Consider the following 15,414-nt stretch of genomic DNA (forward strand, 5'->3'; position numbering starts at 1 on the left):
TCATTTACTAATGGTTCGTTAATTAAACCTTAAACCTCTTTAATATCATATTATCAAGAAATGTAAATGCTGTATTGCCATTACCATAGAAAGTGAATAAGAGTATTCCCCATGTTCAAATACTATATGGCCAGAAGTATTTGGACACCCAAGTGTTACATACATTTAAAAAAAGCCTCCTGTCTTCTGGTTTCAGACCTTCAAGCAGATGTTGAACCTGCTGCTGCAAGAGCATCAGTGAGGTCCTACACTGACATCTTGTGATTAGGTCTGTCTGTCAGTCTGTGTTCCAGTTCAGATCAGGGATCTGTGCAGACCAGTGAAGTTCTACCACAGCAAACTGGAAAACACATTTCATTATAAAAATAGCTTTCAGCCTATGGAGCACTTGTCATGTTGAGACAGTAAAGGGACAAATGCAAACTGTTGTCCACATATCTTCTGTTGTAGCACTGTGGTAAGATTGCTTTCAGTCCAAACCAAGAAACTGAACAAATGGATCATCATTTAATATTCAAAGAAGATGCAAATAGTTTGGTGGATATGTTTCATGCAAAGTGTGTTAGGTAAGAGTCAAATGTGTGCTGGTATTAAAATGCTTTTAAATCTCGAGCCTCCAGGGCGTTTCAGTGAGGTCACGCCACATAGAAGCTCACACCTCTATCTGTCAAGTTAGAGTTCACTTTCATTAGTCTGAGTCAGGACTCACTCACATAAATACATACATTTGAACCTACTGTCTGATGTTTTTGTTTTCCTTAAATTCTGCAGAAAACAAGAACCTCTGTGAGTGTTTTTATTAAATATAATAAAACAGCTGCTTGTTTAGTTGTTGGGTAGTTTTTCGGTGCTGCGTTCTAGTGAAATTGGACAAATAGGTAGAGCAGGAAATACTTCTACTTCATTTCAGACACACAATCATCGTATGCTTTCCGGATTGGTTTGTTTTTAAACCTGTAATATTCCGCATGCTGTAAAAAGCCAATATTGCTAAATGAAAAAGCTGATGAACAACGTAACGTTTACTTCATAGTATGTCACAGCTATTATATTACGATTATATCATTATTAAGTAACTGTTGTAACCTGTTTCTTTTCAACCTAATATTCTAATAACTGCGTGTCGGTGCAGTGAACGGGCAGGTACCGCTCAGTAGAGTTTGGAGGTTTCCGATTTCAAAATAGAGCCATAAACAATCTTAGAAAATATAGCTTCGCCCACTCTGGTTTCAAGCCAATCAGAGAACAGAGTAATCCAGCGCCCTCCAATCACAACACACCATCCCTTCTTCCAGGCAGAACGCTCCCAAACATGGCTGCTGCGGTACAGTAAATGCCTACAAGTACATTTGTACCGGAGAGAAAACACAGTTTTTAAAAGGATATCAGCGACGACCTGGAAACTACGACAGGTGAGTTCGCGGGCTGATACTGTAAACCGACGGGCTGTGCTCTTATAGTGAGTGTTGCAACAGAGTCGGTGTAGTTAGGTCGAAGAGGCTGTTAGCATCTGCCTTTGACATCGAGGGAAGGGACGTCTACGTTCAGCCCGGAGAGGACGATAACATGAGCTCTGATTTAAACTCCTCCACAGTGAATGCTGTAAACACTATCACACACACGGCTTACTGTATGTTGTCAATGTAAGGACGCACGCTTAAAAACGTTACGCCGGGCAACACGAGCTGTCATTTTCGACCTTTGAGGTTAACATTACGCCTTATTTGGTCATTTCCCCTGGTCGTTTGTCCAAATTAATACGGCAATTCATGTGCAAAGTGTCTGAAGTGACGCTGCCGGTTCCGATGGTTCAGCTCTCCTACACTTTTGTTGACAGTGAAAGCCGCATCTCACAGTTATGTCTCGCTAACGTTAGCACGAGCTTTAGGACTTGACTTCTGACGTCAGCTGATAATAAACGACGCACTTAAAGCCAGTGTGCGCTGTCATTGTTCTGAACCTGTCCGAGCGACTTCCACGGGAGAAAACAAATCCAGAGAAAGTCCTTGAAGCTCGGCTGACGAGGATTAACTCGCTATATTTACCCGGCTCGTGCCGTGAGCGGACCTGTTTGAGAGCACCCACGCAGCTGTAAACACGGCTCGTAACGGCGGGAACGTTTGTTGCCAGGTCTGGAGAAGACACCTGCTTTGACACGACACACTCACTGGAAAATTGAATTATGCACGTAAAGTGAGAATTAAGCCGAGGCTTACAGAGACTGCTGCCAGGTGTGAGATGTGTGAGCTTTGTGATTGATAAGCACAAGCTGACTCTGTGAGACACTTTGACATGTGACAGCAGGGACAGCATAGGTGTCACTGACAGCATGCTTCAGTTCAAAGGTCCTGTCCTGCCATTGTTTATTGTGTTTTTGAATGACATCATTATATGGAGCTACATCCTGCACGATTAACATAATCCCACTTGACTTTGCTTTGCATGATCCTGCACACCTTCAGACAGGACTGTTCTCTGGGTTTAAACCCTTTGGCCCTTCGGCCCGTCTGCCTCTTTCCTCCTCTTGTTTGGCTGAATGCTGTCAACTCTTTGCCAATGGAGACTGCTGACTGTGGAGTTCAGCGGGCCTTTTGTGCCAGAGGAAGCTGCTTATGTGGTCAGAGTGAGTGGTGAGCCTGGTGTCAGTAGATTCAGGGCCTTGGTCTGCTTTTCAATAGAGCTTATTATGTTAACATCTGGGCGCTCTCACTGCAGCCGCGGCGGCGTACAACATGACAGCATTGAAGTTCACGAACTAAGCAGAGTGAAGCCTGCCAACCCTGATGATAATTAACAGGCAGTGTCTTTATTACAAGCTTTAACTCACTTGTGTTGATTGTCTTTTATCCACAGAGCTCTACATGAATGTTTTGAAGAGGGTCAGTGACTAATCCTCCAATCAAAGACCCCATCTCCCACAGTTCCCTGCTTCTCTCCGCTGGTCCCTGCAGGTGTGGGCGTGCCTCCTGTCACACTGGCAGAGGAGGTGGGGCATGAGGTGTTGCCAGGTGGGGGACCAAGGCTGCACCCACCTGTCTTCTCCATCTTCCTCCATCCAAGTGTGACCCATTTGATCTGTGAGCGAACAGAGCAGGATCCAGGCCGAGAGCCTCGGACGAGCGCCGTCCACATAGGCACACTGCAGAGCGGCGCTGACGGGGCTCTGCCAGGTGGCGTTGGCTGGTTGAGAAGCAGAGCATGTTGAGTGGCTGCGGTTGCCATGGAGCAGCAGGATAAGAAGCAGGTGAGTGTGGTTGCTTAGTCCAGCATCTGCCTGCACGATCTAAATGTCCCAGAGGTGGAGAGTTGTTTACTGAGCAGATAGCGCCCCTGGGATTTACACTACCCGGCGGGGAGTGATTATCCGTGCTGCAACATCATGCTCTTTTTGTGGCTCTCTTCAGGGAAACGTGAACTTGTGTGTAAAAAGAAAAAGCCCCAAAACACTGTGATCTGACTGTGACAATCACGAGAGCAGAGCCGGAACAGTTAATGTCACTCAACTGATTCAAAGGGAAAAATAAATGCCAACTATCTTGATGGATTGATGAATTATTTCAGTGATTCTTCAAAAAAAAAGTGTCAAAACATACATGCATACCTTTCTCAGCTGATTTTATTTATCACATGTGACATTTTAAGGCCTTATTTGGCTTAGTTAGCTGGACGAACATATTAACAGATTTTTCACTATTTCTAACATTTCACAGGTGAAACAATAAATCAACCAGAGACTTGGCAGATGAATCGTTAATGAAAACAGTGTCAGCTTCCTGCAAGAGACAGATGTGGTTAAATCTTTGGTTGTGCATTTAAAATGGTGGTCGCGAGATCACACTGAAACACAAACAAACACACCAGCAGAGACGAGCATTGTGTCAGCAACACTCAGTATCAATAATGTGACTGCATCTATGCACCGCATCTGCCATGAACCGCCATTATTTCTGTTATCAGTGAAAAGGAGTCGCAGTCATATTGAACGTTTGAAAAGCATCAGCTTCACACTGTCTGTGCAGGGTTCAAGTGTGTTTAAGTCCTTTTTGTAGCACAAAGAACTCCTTTAGAAAAGCTGTGTCACTAAGATGGTTTCACCTGGAAACTGTGATGTCATGAAGACATAATGAGAATCACAGCAGAGTAAACACAGGTGCTGCCAATGACACTAATGAAGGTTCTGTTCCATTCAGGGTGTTGACTGCAAAGGCTCTGCTACACTAAATGGAACAAAACCTTAATTAATAGAATTGGTTACAGCTGTGTTTACTCTGCTGTGAAAAAGGTCAGATTATTCATGAAGGCATCTGATGCTTTTGTTGAGTGGAGTGGACAGTGGAGGGTGACAGGAAATGAGAGGAGGGGTGGGAATCACACGCAACTAAGAATCCTGATGGTTCATGGTCTGCACATTAACCCCATAGTTTGAATAAGTAATGTTCATCATTACTCATTAATTCTTGAGATCTGGGATGCAACAACATCGTTACAAAGTTAGACTGGGCAAGAAATACAGTGAAACAGTCAGACAGGTTTTAAACAAGCTATAATTAGTTTATAATTATAATCTAAACTATTTCATTAGCAGGGAAAAGTGACTGCACACCCTTAATGTGTGTAATTATCTCTCATTGGAAAATGGTGTGTGCATACAGTTATGTCAAAGATCTCAGTACACTTTAAATAAAGTCGGTAGTAAGACCACACGTAAAGGCAAATGTGTTCAGAGCTGTTTTACATGCCACTGCCACTACATAACACACAGACTCTGTGAGCATAGAGAGGGACAGGACAATCATTCAGAATGGGAGAAAGTTTTTGACACAAAAAATAACGTAAGTGACTGTGTGAAGAATAGGGTTGCAAAGGGTCAAAAAGTTTCCAGTAAACTTTAAACTTCCTACACTTCCCACTTTCCATGGGAAGTTTAGATTGGGAATATTCCAAATCAGAAACTCCATGGGAATTATGGAAATGTATTAACTGGAATTGGGGATATTTAAACGAGCTGTATCATATCCAAACAAAATATAAACATTTTGTCATAAGAAGACATGCAAAATAATACAATAACAAAAACATTACATTTCAACAGATTTATTTGTAAGTAGAACTTTATCAAGTTTAAATTATTTTATTGAACAATATTATGTAGTCCATGAGCTCAAATGTGTGTCTTCAATAGTCTCTGTGTGCTCTGGGCTCTAAAGTGTGGTCCAGGTACAGAAATCACCTGTGCAGGTAGGGGCGTGGCCTCAATAGCCCTGCAGTAAGCGGTGTGCTATGTGCATGTGATAGTCAAGAGTATGCCAAAATATATTTTCACCAACTATATTTAAGTTCCTAGTTAAGGGCCAGCCTTCAATTTTGTAAATTCCTGGTTTATTCCTGTTTATTCCCATTAATTCCCATGGAAGGTTTCCAACTTTGAAAATTCCCGAAATGTTGCAACCCTAGTGAAGAATGAAAAGGGAGAGTTTAAGGCACCTGCACTCACCTGCACAGTCACTGTGTAAAGTAGGTGTGGATGCTGAATCACTTGATTTCCACACTTTGTCTATAGATTACTGTACTCTCCTTAGTAAGCACAGTGTCATCATTTCAACTGATAGCTTGAATGCATCATAATCATATTTTAGTCATTCATACAGTACAATGAAAATCAGCATTAACTGATTTTTAAATAGAGCCTGCCTTTGAATAATTCTCTCACATTCACTCCTCCTCATGACCATGTTAGTGTTGGGTTCAGTCAGTTAAAGCAGTCTGAAGGGTCAACAGATCAAACCCGTTGAGTTAAACATAGATGTGTAGGAGACACATTTCACAACCGGGCACCTCTGGGTCAACACAATGCGTGGAGGACTCGGAAACGTAGCTGCTGCTGCTGACCATATTGCTCAACAGGTTCAAAGAAGAGTTTCTATCTGAGTGGTCCCACCTATGTGCTGCATTCACTTACATAATCATTAACTCATAACAGTAGAGTCTGAAGCATGTAGGCGTCCTCAGTCTAAAGGAGACATGAAAGTCCTGGAAGTCTTAGAGGTAGAGTACACCTTTCATTTCCACCACATGAATACTTGATTGATTAAACATTCCAGTGGTGTGATTCATATTTGTTCTTATGCTATAGTGGTTATATCATCCATTGTGAATGCAGTAGTAAGAGAGGCTTCTCAGAAACTCAACTTCAAGTGGCTCTTGTTGCTGTGTTAGAGACTGGAGTTGAGCGACCTGCTATAGCCATGATTTCAAATTGAACAAGTTCTGATGCACAGCAGTGTGGTCAGTATACAACTGACTGGATTCACTAATCACATTGTGATTTGCTTTTATTGTGTGTCTCTTCAGATCACTGCCTTTGTTTTGGTGTTAATGTTACACTGAAATTTAGATTCAGTCATGTTTGAACAGATTTATCATCTGTTTTTAAATTCATTCATTGACAATTGATCTGACCAATGCAATGCTTTTTCTAGTGTCATATGCAAGTGAGAATAAATTACTTGCTACAGTTTGATTTCTAGCACTGATGAAACAGCAAAAACACAGATCTGTCAGTGGGTGCTCTTTATTTGAGTACATTTTAAGGCTTGTCATATTAAGACAGTTCAAAACAGTTTGTCAGTTTGTCTGACTCGATCAGATATGCTTCAAGCTGATTGGCTGTTGAAACACGTGACATGACTTGCGTTCTAAAACCAGCACCTGGAGACTTAACAAGCTGCGTCGACACTTTGACTCGTAAAATGGTTTACTCTCATCGAACAGAGCAGTTTGAATTCAAACGATACAGTGAAGTATAACAAACTATTAAATACCCGCCCATACGCAGATTTTGCTCCAATCAAATCACAGTACCAATTTCAATCAGTAACTTCAGGTGTACTATACAATGCAGTGATGGATTTATTAACAGGACTCTACAATGCAGTCTGAAGAATAATGTGGTCATGTGTGAAAAATTATGATTTCAAGCATATTAGAATGAAAAACGAGTTGATGTTTTGTCAGACATAATGCATAACAGTAACATAGGACATCAGTGTGATGACTTTAGATGTGTCCATTTAAACCTGTAGTGGAGCTTTTGGTTGCATCAGTAATCTTCCTCAGCAGGTTCAGTTGCCCAGTTGCCATGAAAATGTTTAAATGTGTATTTTTTGGAACACTTGGCAGACTGGTTTCATTTGGAAGCTCAAGTCATTTTTTGTTACCAGTTCTCTCTGTACCAATCCCTCCATCAGTGAAAAATCTGCTAAGCTGGCGAGAGCGTGAAACAGCCTAACCAGGGTTACACAGGGCAGGTTGGCATTGTTCCTCTCATCAAAAGAGCCCCCCCCCCACTATGTCTGGCCTCTTTCAGCTCCCCCGCCCCTTCCCTCTCTGTAGTTGGGGTTTTGTCGCTCAGTGTCCCTGCCAGCTGCTGAACCGAGTTGAACTGAATGAGGTCCGGCCCATACCAGAGAGGCAGCCAGACTTGGTGTTTCTGAATTAAAGTCCAGCTGGCAGCGTGCAGTCACTGACGCTAAAGGCTCTGTTGTCTGCAGCCCAGTGACGATGGAGATTTGGGTGAGGTTTTGCAGCATCTCCAGCTCTCTCCTGAACGTAGACATGAGCAGGCTCTCTCTCCTGTTAGGACTTCATTTACATCTCGAGAAGCGCTTTCCGAAATGTAACGATTCTCGTCACGTAGCACAGCTGTCGTTAGACACTGCCCTTGTAGCGCAGCAGCAGTAATACAGATTTTAGTGGAGCAGAGCAGAGCAGAGCAGGCTGTCATGGTGCTGAAGATGAGAGAAGGGATCTGCTTGAGGAAGAAGAGCAGAGTAAGTTGTCTCCTGCTTGTTTCTATCACTCACTTTGTGGCCTGTTTGTATGACTGACAGACATACTGTAGTTAAGGCGTGTCTTTCAGAGTGAGCAGAACTGTTTCATGTTGGTATAATGTGAGAATCTACATCCTCTCATGTTGGAGGCAGCCTGTTTGTGTGTCTGCGTGCTTACGTCTGTCTGGAGGATTCTTGTTGAGGCTTTGTTACTCTGGGGAAATGGGAAGATATTTATAACTTGGCTGTGTGGGATGTAGAGCTTGAAAGCTGAATCCAGTGTGTATCTGTGTGTATCTGTGTGTGAGTTTTCATATTTGTGTATGTCTTTCTGTTGGTGTATGTGCGGGCCTTTGTAGACGCACACATCCTGACAGTGACATGGGGAGTGGGAAAGGTTGCTTTCCCATTAACATCAGATATGGCTGTTCCTCAAACACAGGCTGCTGTTTAGTGAAGTGGGACTAATCGTGTGTAATATAGAGAACAGAGGTGATGTATGATACGTTTGTTGGACGTCATGAAAGCAATGATAACAACTGCTTGATTCATGTTTTTAGTCAATTGACAGAAACATGGAGCATCTTGTTAGCTGACGTAACTGCAACGTCACCAGTTCAAGTTGGTGACCTTTAATATATGTCCCACTTCCTGTCTAACAAAGGCAGAAATGCCCCAAAAATATCTTTGAAGAAAATGTTCTGCTTTCTTTTCTTTCATTGTTCATTGAATATCTTTGAGATCAGGACCGTTGGCCTTTTGGAGACTTCTTTTGGGACTGTGGGAAATGTTCTACTTCTATATTTAATAAATGAAATGATACTTACTGCTCAGCCACAGCACTGTTTTTACTTTTCCTGCCTGTGTACGTTTGAGGTGGGCTACCTCAGCCCATGTTTGTGTCGGACAGGTGGGGTTGGGGTATTGCTGATTGCTGGCAAAAGTCAGACTTCACAAAATCATTGTCAGCAATATGAATGCACACTTCCATGCTTATTATGGCCACAACAGCATAAAACTGAAACAGTGAAAACGTTGTAGTGTGAATATATTTGACACGAGGTATAAATAGTATATACAATAAGGATATCTCTTATTGGTCTATACATCACATGTTCTGATACTCTGTCCTAGGCAGGAAAACTGGTGGAGAAATGTACTCATTTCAGCAGTGAGTTAGTCTTCTTTCTCCCTGTTGTCGACGGCGCATCGCTGGATGTGTTGGTGGACTAACACCACCTGGTGACCATTAGAATATTGTCACACTATTGGACGTCCAATAGATGATGGTTCTGCAGTTATTTATTCTAACATTTAATCATGTCCACACACCTGATTATGAAATATTTCTTCCTCCTTCTTAACGGGAGGGGCCTTGGATACATACACTTAGTATGAATTGTAGTTGAGTTCTGAGCTTTCAGCAAACTGTCTGTTTTTAACTGTAACCTCACTCTGATTTTTTCCACGATGAAGACATTTCGTACTCTGTTTCTCTATTCTTTAATTTAATTGAAAAAATCATGTCCCTTTCATCATCACACCTAACATAAAAGGTAAACAGCTCTTAGGACAGCAAATATACTGAAGGCAATGCGGCCATGCAGATGCAAATCACACACATATCTTTATGAGTTGCCCCCCCCCCAAAAATAAAAAAATTCAAACAGTTTTTCACCAGTTTTCAGTCCAGGATTTTGTGGGCGGTCCTTAAAGGGTGGCTCGATGACACGCTGAGGCCACCCTGAGCAGAGAGATAGAGATGAATTCATCTATCCTCATCCAGGCTTGTTGTTTTGTGTTGCAGGAGGAGGATGCTGTGACTCTGGGCCTGTCTACCGGCCAGGCTCTGGTGAAGCTCCGGGACCAGCTCAGCAGCCTGCTGGAGCAGCACCAGAGGGCTGGACGCAGACGAGCCTCCACACAGGTACACAGCGCTCTTTAAAAAAATATTCTTTTTTTTTGGCCATATCAAGTTTTATTTCTGACAGAGACAGCTGAAGAGTGACAGGAATGCGGGGAGAGAGAGATGGGGAATGACATGCGGGAAAGAACCACAGGTCGGATTCAAACCCTGGGCTGCCTCAGCAAGGACTGAGCCTTCACACACGGGGCGGCTGCTCTACCAACTGAGCTAAACGCCGTCCCACTGCTCTTTAATTAAAGTCCAGACACTCCCTAAACTTAAACCCTCATCCTGACTTAAACATGATATTTATCGTAAAGCTCACCATAAACTCTCATTAACAGAGTGAGGACGTTTAGTCATCGTTACGTCTTTGTGAGAAAGCGCACAAGCTACAGTTTGTGCTCCACACGGTCCTGAACCCATCCATTAATAGCAACACTCCCTTGATCATGCCTTACATAACACACACACACACACACACACACACACACACACACACACACACTGCATATTGTTTTACTTATGCCTTGTTGTTTTTTCATGTTTTCATAGGAACAGTGGGTGAATAGCTTTCTTTACCATGGCAACCGTCACTCTTGTCTCCATTGGCCGGGAGCTGCCCTCACTTTACTGGTCGTGCTGGGGCTCTTCTGTTGCCATGGCAGCCAACCAAAGGGCAGGTAGGGGAAGCGTCCTGTTCTGGAACATCTATGATGCTGTACATGCAGCATTGACAGAAACATTGTGGACCTTTGTGCAGTCATTAGACTTTAATGGAGAAGGCTTTGTCCTGTCCACAGGTTGCCCACCACTATGTCAGTACACACAACTTCACTTTATTATTCTCCTGGAACATAATCAACATCCTGAAGATGAGCAGAAGTGAGAAACTGTAATTAATCAGCAGCTCCACAAACGGCAGCTGTCGTTCTCGCTGTGTGCCAAAGCCAGACTGTTCTCCTCTCTCCAGCACCACTTACACTAACTGACCAATCAGAACACTGGTTTGGTTTGGATTTACTATGATTGCAGAAGTGGTGGTTTCTCAGAGGGCATGAGTTGAAATTATATTTGGTTTAGCTTCAAATAATTTTTTGTTAAGAAGCAATACACTCTGACTGTGCTGCTGCAGACTGAAGCCCTGACGCCGTGTCTCATTTGTCCCTTCACAGTTCTGGTATAGAGCTGATGAATGCTGCAGCCCTCCTTCTCCTCTTGCTGCTCAACCTGCTGCTGGTCGGACGTCAGGAGAGGCTGAAGAGGAGCGAGATGGTCCGCCGCCTCAAGGGCATCATCACACAGCTCAGTGGTGAGTCAGGCGTGTCGAATGACCACAGGAAACAGAGAGAATTCATGCCATTTGTACTTTATGTATGAGGGGATCTCCGACACTTGAGGAAGTTTTTCTACCATACTTTACTTTTTGCAACTCGGTGACGTCTACAGTGAAGTTTGTGGCAACATGGTTGTAGTCATGGGTCCACAGTGCTGTGGAATGGAGCTAATCTTCCAGTTACTGGCTAACAGACTTTTAGCCTATTCATAATAATTTACTATTATACACCTAATAAGTAAAACTTCCTCTCTCTACCTGCATCTCCTTTACTTTGCCCGTCTTTCCAGACTATCTGTCAGGGTGTGTGGGTGACGTCCGGTGGTCTCCCTCTCTGTACCCTGACTTGTACACACCCACGTCCCCATCGTGGTCCCTTCACTGGACCTACCGCGACTCCCATTTGGTGAACCTGCCCGTCAGTCTGCTGGTGGAGGGTGATGTCATCGCTCTGAGACCTGGCCAAGAGGCGTTCGTATCCCTCAGAGGCATTAAGGTTAGTCCGTGTGGAGACGCACATGTGTAGGAGCACACGTGTTTTTTGATAATGTGCAAAAATTGTTTTGTATTGAATGATGAGCTTCTTTTAAGCTCCGTGCTCTGGAACAATGTCACTTAACCTTAAGCTGTGAGGTTACTAAGTTGACTTTAGTAACTGCAACACTGAATGCTGTTATAAAGCCTTTTGGGAAATAAGATTATTTTATGAGAAATTCAAAGTTATCAGTTACTTGCCTGAGTTATTCCTTGGGGATTGATATGAAGGAAAAAAAGTATATAAGAGGTATTGTTACAGAAAGCCAATAAAACACACATGTGCACGCTCACGACCCTGCAGCTGACGTCACGGCCTCTAACTGCCTCCATGCTGTTGGACAGAAATCGTGCTTTTCTCAGTTTCTGCTGGCAAGTGAATAATTAATGCTGACTGCCGAGGTAAATACTTACACATGAGAAAATGTTCACTCTTAATAACAAACAGAAAAGTTCAATTCCTTTCCATTTCTTTCAAAAAACATGACTATAGTGCTGTGTTGGGGTAGATAACTACAGAGTCCACGGAACCCACAGAGTTCACAAGGCTTTCAAGACATCTTGTTATTGGGGTGACTTTGTAGAATGTTCTAAAAGGTGCATTTGTATCTGCTGGAGGAGGTGTGAAAAGACAGGCTACTCATGAAGTTCCTATTGCTATTTAAATTTCTATACAGAATCGTTATGCAATAAACAACGGTGAACAGTGTATTTGACTGCTGCCTATACTTGTATACATCTGACATGTTTTCTGTTCACCACGTCGCTTCAGTTGAGCTGATGTTGCAGGTGCATATTCTGTTCCTGTCAGAGCAGCACTGACTGTAGAAAGAATGGAGCTCAGATTATGTGGTCCTGGCCACCACCACGTAGGTAGTCCCGCGTCTTCTGCCTCCCGGCAAATTTAAAAATCAGCAACGATGTGGATCATCGGCGGGTCTGAGGTGGACCACATGATGCTTGGGTGCTCAAACAAACCATCAGTAACAGCACCCACCTGTACACCTACACTCATTATTCTGGATACGTTTTTAAAGTCTGTGTAAAGGCAATTCTGAGATTTCTTTCAAAATACATTGAATATGTTTGAAAATATTTGTTGAAAACATGTGAAAAGACTTTGAACGATATATGTCTGAAATGTGGGGTTAGAGGTTCAAACTGTTTTTCACCAGTTTTCAGTCCAGGGTGTTGTGGGCGGTCCTTAAAGGGTGGCTCGATGACACGCTGAGGCCACCCTGAGCAGAGAGACAGAGATAAATTCATCTCGCTCAGAGTGTTTCAAAGTTAGTCATGTCATTTTCTGAACTCATCTGACAAGTTTCAGTCACTTCAAAATGGCTGCTTGACTGCGCCCACAAGCAGGCGTGGCTTCAGCACATTCAGAGGACACGCCCCCACAGTCCTGGAGCTGAGAATTCATTTTTACCTGATTTTGACACCTCATTTCATAAACTTATTGATATTTATGATCATTTAAATTTGGCTGGGTGGTTAATAACACTTTTTTCTTTGGTCTGACAAACTCAGAACATATAATTATCTTTACTCTACACAGATTTTAAGCCTTAATATCATTTGAACAGGTGAGTTGTATATAAATTCACCCTCAGTACAGTTGTCATGAACGGGGAAATTAGCTATAGAGACCAAAACTGTTTTTGTACCAGGCTGTAAACATGTTTATTTCTGCTGTGAAGTTGGACATTTGAACATGGGGGCTTATGGAGACTGACTTACAGTTCTGTCAATCCCAGAACCTCCAAACAATCTAAATCATCATGTCTGGACTGTGAACTCTCTTCTGATCTGTTGATCTGTCAGAAACTAAACCGTGTGAACCAGCTTAATCTGTTTTCCTCTTCTCAGGATGATGAGCACATTGTGTTGGAGCCAGGAGATTTATTCCCCCCATTTTCCCCGCCTCCCTCCCCACGGGCCAATGAGAAGAGAGAACCCCAGAGCCCCCAGCAGCACCGTCTCTTCAGAGTGGTCCGGACCCCAGTACTGGACATAGTCAGGTATGGGACTTGCCCACGTTGGGCCTGGGTGTTGATAAATGTTTTGTGTGTACTTAAGTGATTCTTGAATCTTGATATTCTGTTTTTTTTTGTTTTTTTTTCCTCAACAGGAACAGTTTGGAGATGGCATTGTCTCGACCAATCACAGTGCTAGATAATGAGAGGTTCACAGTGCAGTCGGTCATCACCAAGTTAGTCTGTCCCGTGGTGCTGGTGAGCAGATATCGTGGACTTTCCAAGCTGTGTTTGGATCACCTGTTCTCCTCTTAAACAGGCTCACTGCTCTCTTCATGTTCTCTGCTTCAGGTGGCATTCCTGCTCGTCAACACCATCCGCTATTGTTGTAACGCACCCAGCCTCACCCCACCCTGCTACAACTTCTTTCAACTTCAGGTACACTCAGTGGAAACACATTTGTTCTGGAGGCACAGAAACGTCCGCGATGCTGTAATAAACTGTGTGTTGCTTCCAGCTGATGGGTGTGCTCCCCATCTTGCCCCTGCTCTTCCCAGTCATGTGGGTGCTGTTGAACGCCTTCGGAGAGGCCAGGGTCCTCGCAGAGTTCAGCCGTGCATCACCAGCTGGTCTGGTGAGGGATGCACACACACACTCATACACAAACACACACACACACACACAAATGCAGTTCTAACGTTGTGATGTGCACTGGTAGAAAAGACAGCTTTAGTTACTAACATGGAGGATTGTGTTCTGTGTTTTGACCCATACGCGCGCGCGCGCGCACACACACACACACACACACACACACACACACACACACACACACACACACACACACACACACACACACACACACACACACTAGAGGGTTAGACTGATATCTGGGTTTGATTCTCGTCCTCTGACCTGTGATATCCTTTGAAACAGTGAACATATTAAATGTAGAGATGTTGTATGTCCATCAAGGCTCTGCTCTGTCCTGTCAGTGTTCACAGAGGAGCACTTGTTTTGCCTCGTTTTGTTTCCCTGATGTGAACAGGCGGTGTAGAAATGGGTAAAGATAATTGTTTGAACCTTGTAACATATTTCCGTGATTTATTTATAGTTTTATTGCCACTACTAGTAAAGTTACATCCATAATTCATTCTTCAACCAGATCCATTATAGACGTATGTACCGTACATATATGTGCAGTATGTATTTAACATCCTCAGTGATGTTAGACTCTTTTCACAAGAGGAAGCAAATCCAAAATCCTGCTTCTGTTTAGAGACAGCGCACTCTAAAGTCTCGGCCACACTGGAGGGGAAAACGATTCATCAGTCTCTGTTGACATGAACTTGCCTCCTCACTTCAGTCTGCCAACAAACAACAAGAAAAAGGCTTCATAACTGCTGTGTACTTGAACGCACTACCAAGAGGGTTAAAAACCCAGAACTAAGTTTGAATAAGCTGCTCTACTGAAAAACTCAGAATGTAGATAAGACGTGAGGCAGCAGTATACCTTTTTCTTCTCTGACATCAGGTGCTGAAATAACCTTCGACATGCTGAAGTCTAATGTTTCGAGCTGCAGACATGTTCTTAGTGTTTGACACTGCGCTCGGTCTCTGCAGCCAGGTTCACTTCTGACTCAGAGAGTCGAGGTCTCAGTTGCCTGAATTTTAAGCATAGTCAAAGTCAAAGCAGCTGACACAGACGCGGCTGATTCCTACAATTCCCATAATGCATCTCTATATAATGTCTGAGTACAGAGACAAAAACCAAAAACAGTAGTAGTATTCACTGACTGCACTCTACTCTGTTATAGAGCTTATTCCATGCTGGCT

The 15,414-nt window shown here is 43.3% G+C and overlaps 1 protein-coding gene and 1 long non-coding RNA gene across 5 annotated transcripts in view; one reads left to right on the forward strand and one right to left on the reverse strand.

The window, feature by feature from the left end:
• Positions 1-1,237: 1,237 nt before the first annotated feature.
• The window catches only part of tmem94 (transmembrane protein 94), a 30,694-nt gene continuing 16,517 nt past the window's right edge, over positions 1,238-15,414 (forward strand). Inside the window, exons 1-10 of one of the 4 annotated variants that reach the window (XM_027289288.1) lie at positions 1,238-1,412; positions 2,854-3,244; positions 9,637-9,756; positions 10,291-10,418; positions 10,911-11,047; positions 11,362-11,567; positions 13,475-13,626; positions 13,737-13,839; positions 13,933-14,019; positions 14,099-14,215. In XM_027289288.1, coding sequence (XP_027145089.1) covers positions 3,221-3,244; positions 9,637-9,756; positions 10,291-10,418; positions 10,911-11,047; positions 11,362-11,567; positions 13,475-13,626; positions 13,737-13,839; positions 13,933-14,019; positions 14,099-14,215 — 1,074 coding nt within the window. In that variant the 5' untranslated portion in view covers positions 1,238-1,412; positions 2,854-3,220. Of the gene's footprint in view, positions 1,413-1,808; positions 2,131-2,163; positions 2,232-2,853; positions 3,245-9,636; positions 9,757-10,290; positions 10,419-10,910; positions 11,048-11,361; positions 11,568-13,474; positions 13,627-13,736; positions 13,840-13,932; positions 14,020-14,098; positions 14,216-15,414 lie in introns of those variants that run through there. The other 3 variants (XM_010743760.3, XM_019271320.2, XM_027289287.1) reach the window with 3 other exon arrangements.
• On the reverse strand, positions 3,599-4,075 carry LOC113747855 (uncharacterized). The gene is made up of 2 exons (XR_003463948.1): positions 3,859-4,075; positions 3,599-3,773 (listed from the first exon to the last, which is right to left on the reverse strand). It is a non-coding gene; the product is annotated as an uncharacterized LOC113747855 (long non-coding RNA).

The sequence above is a fragment of the Larimichthys crocea genome, chromosome XVI (assembly GCF_000972845.2).
Source record: "Larimichthys crocea isolate SSNF chromosome XVI, L_crocea_2.0, whole genome shotgun sequence".
In the NCBI taxonomy this organism is placed as follows: domain Eukaryota; kingdom Metazoa; phylum Chordata; class Actinopteri; family Sciaenidae; genus Larimichthys; species Larimichthys crocea.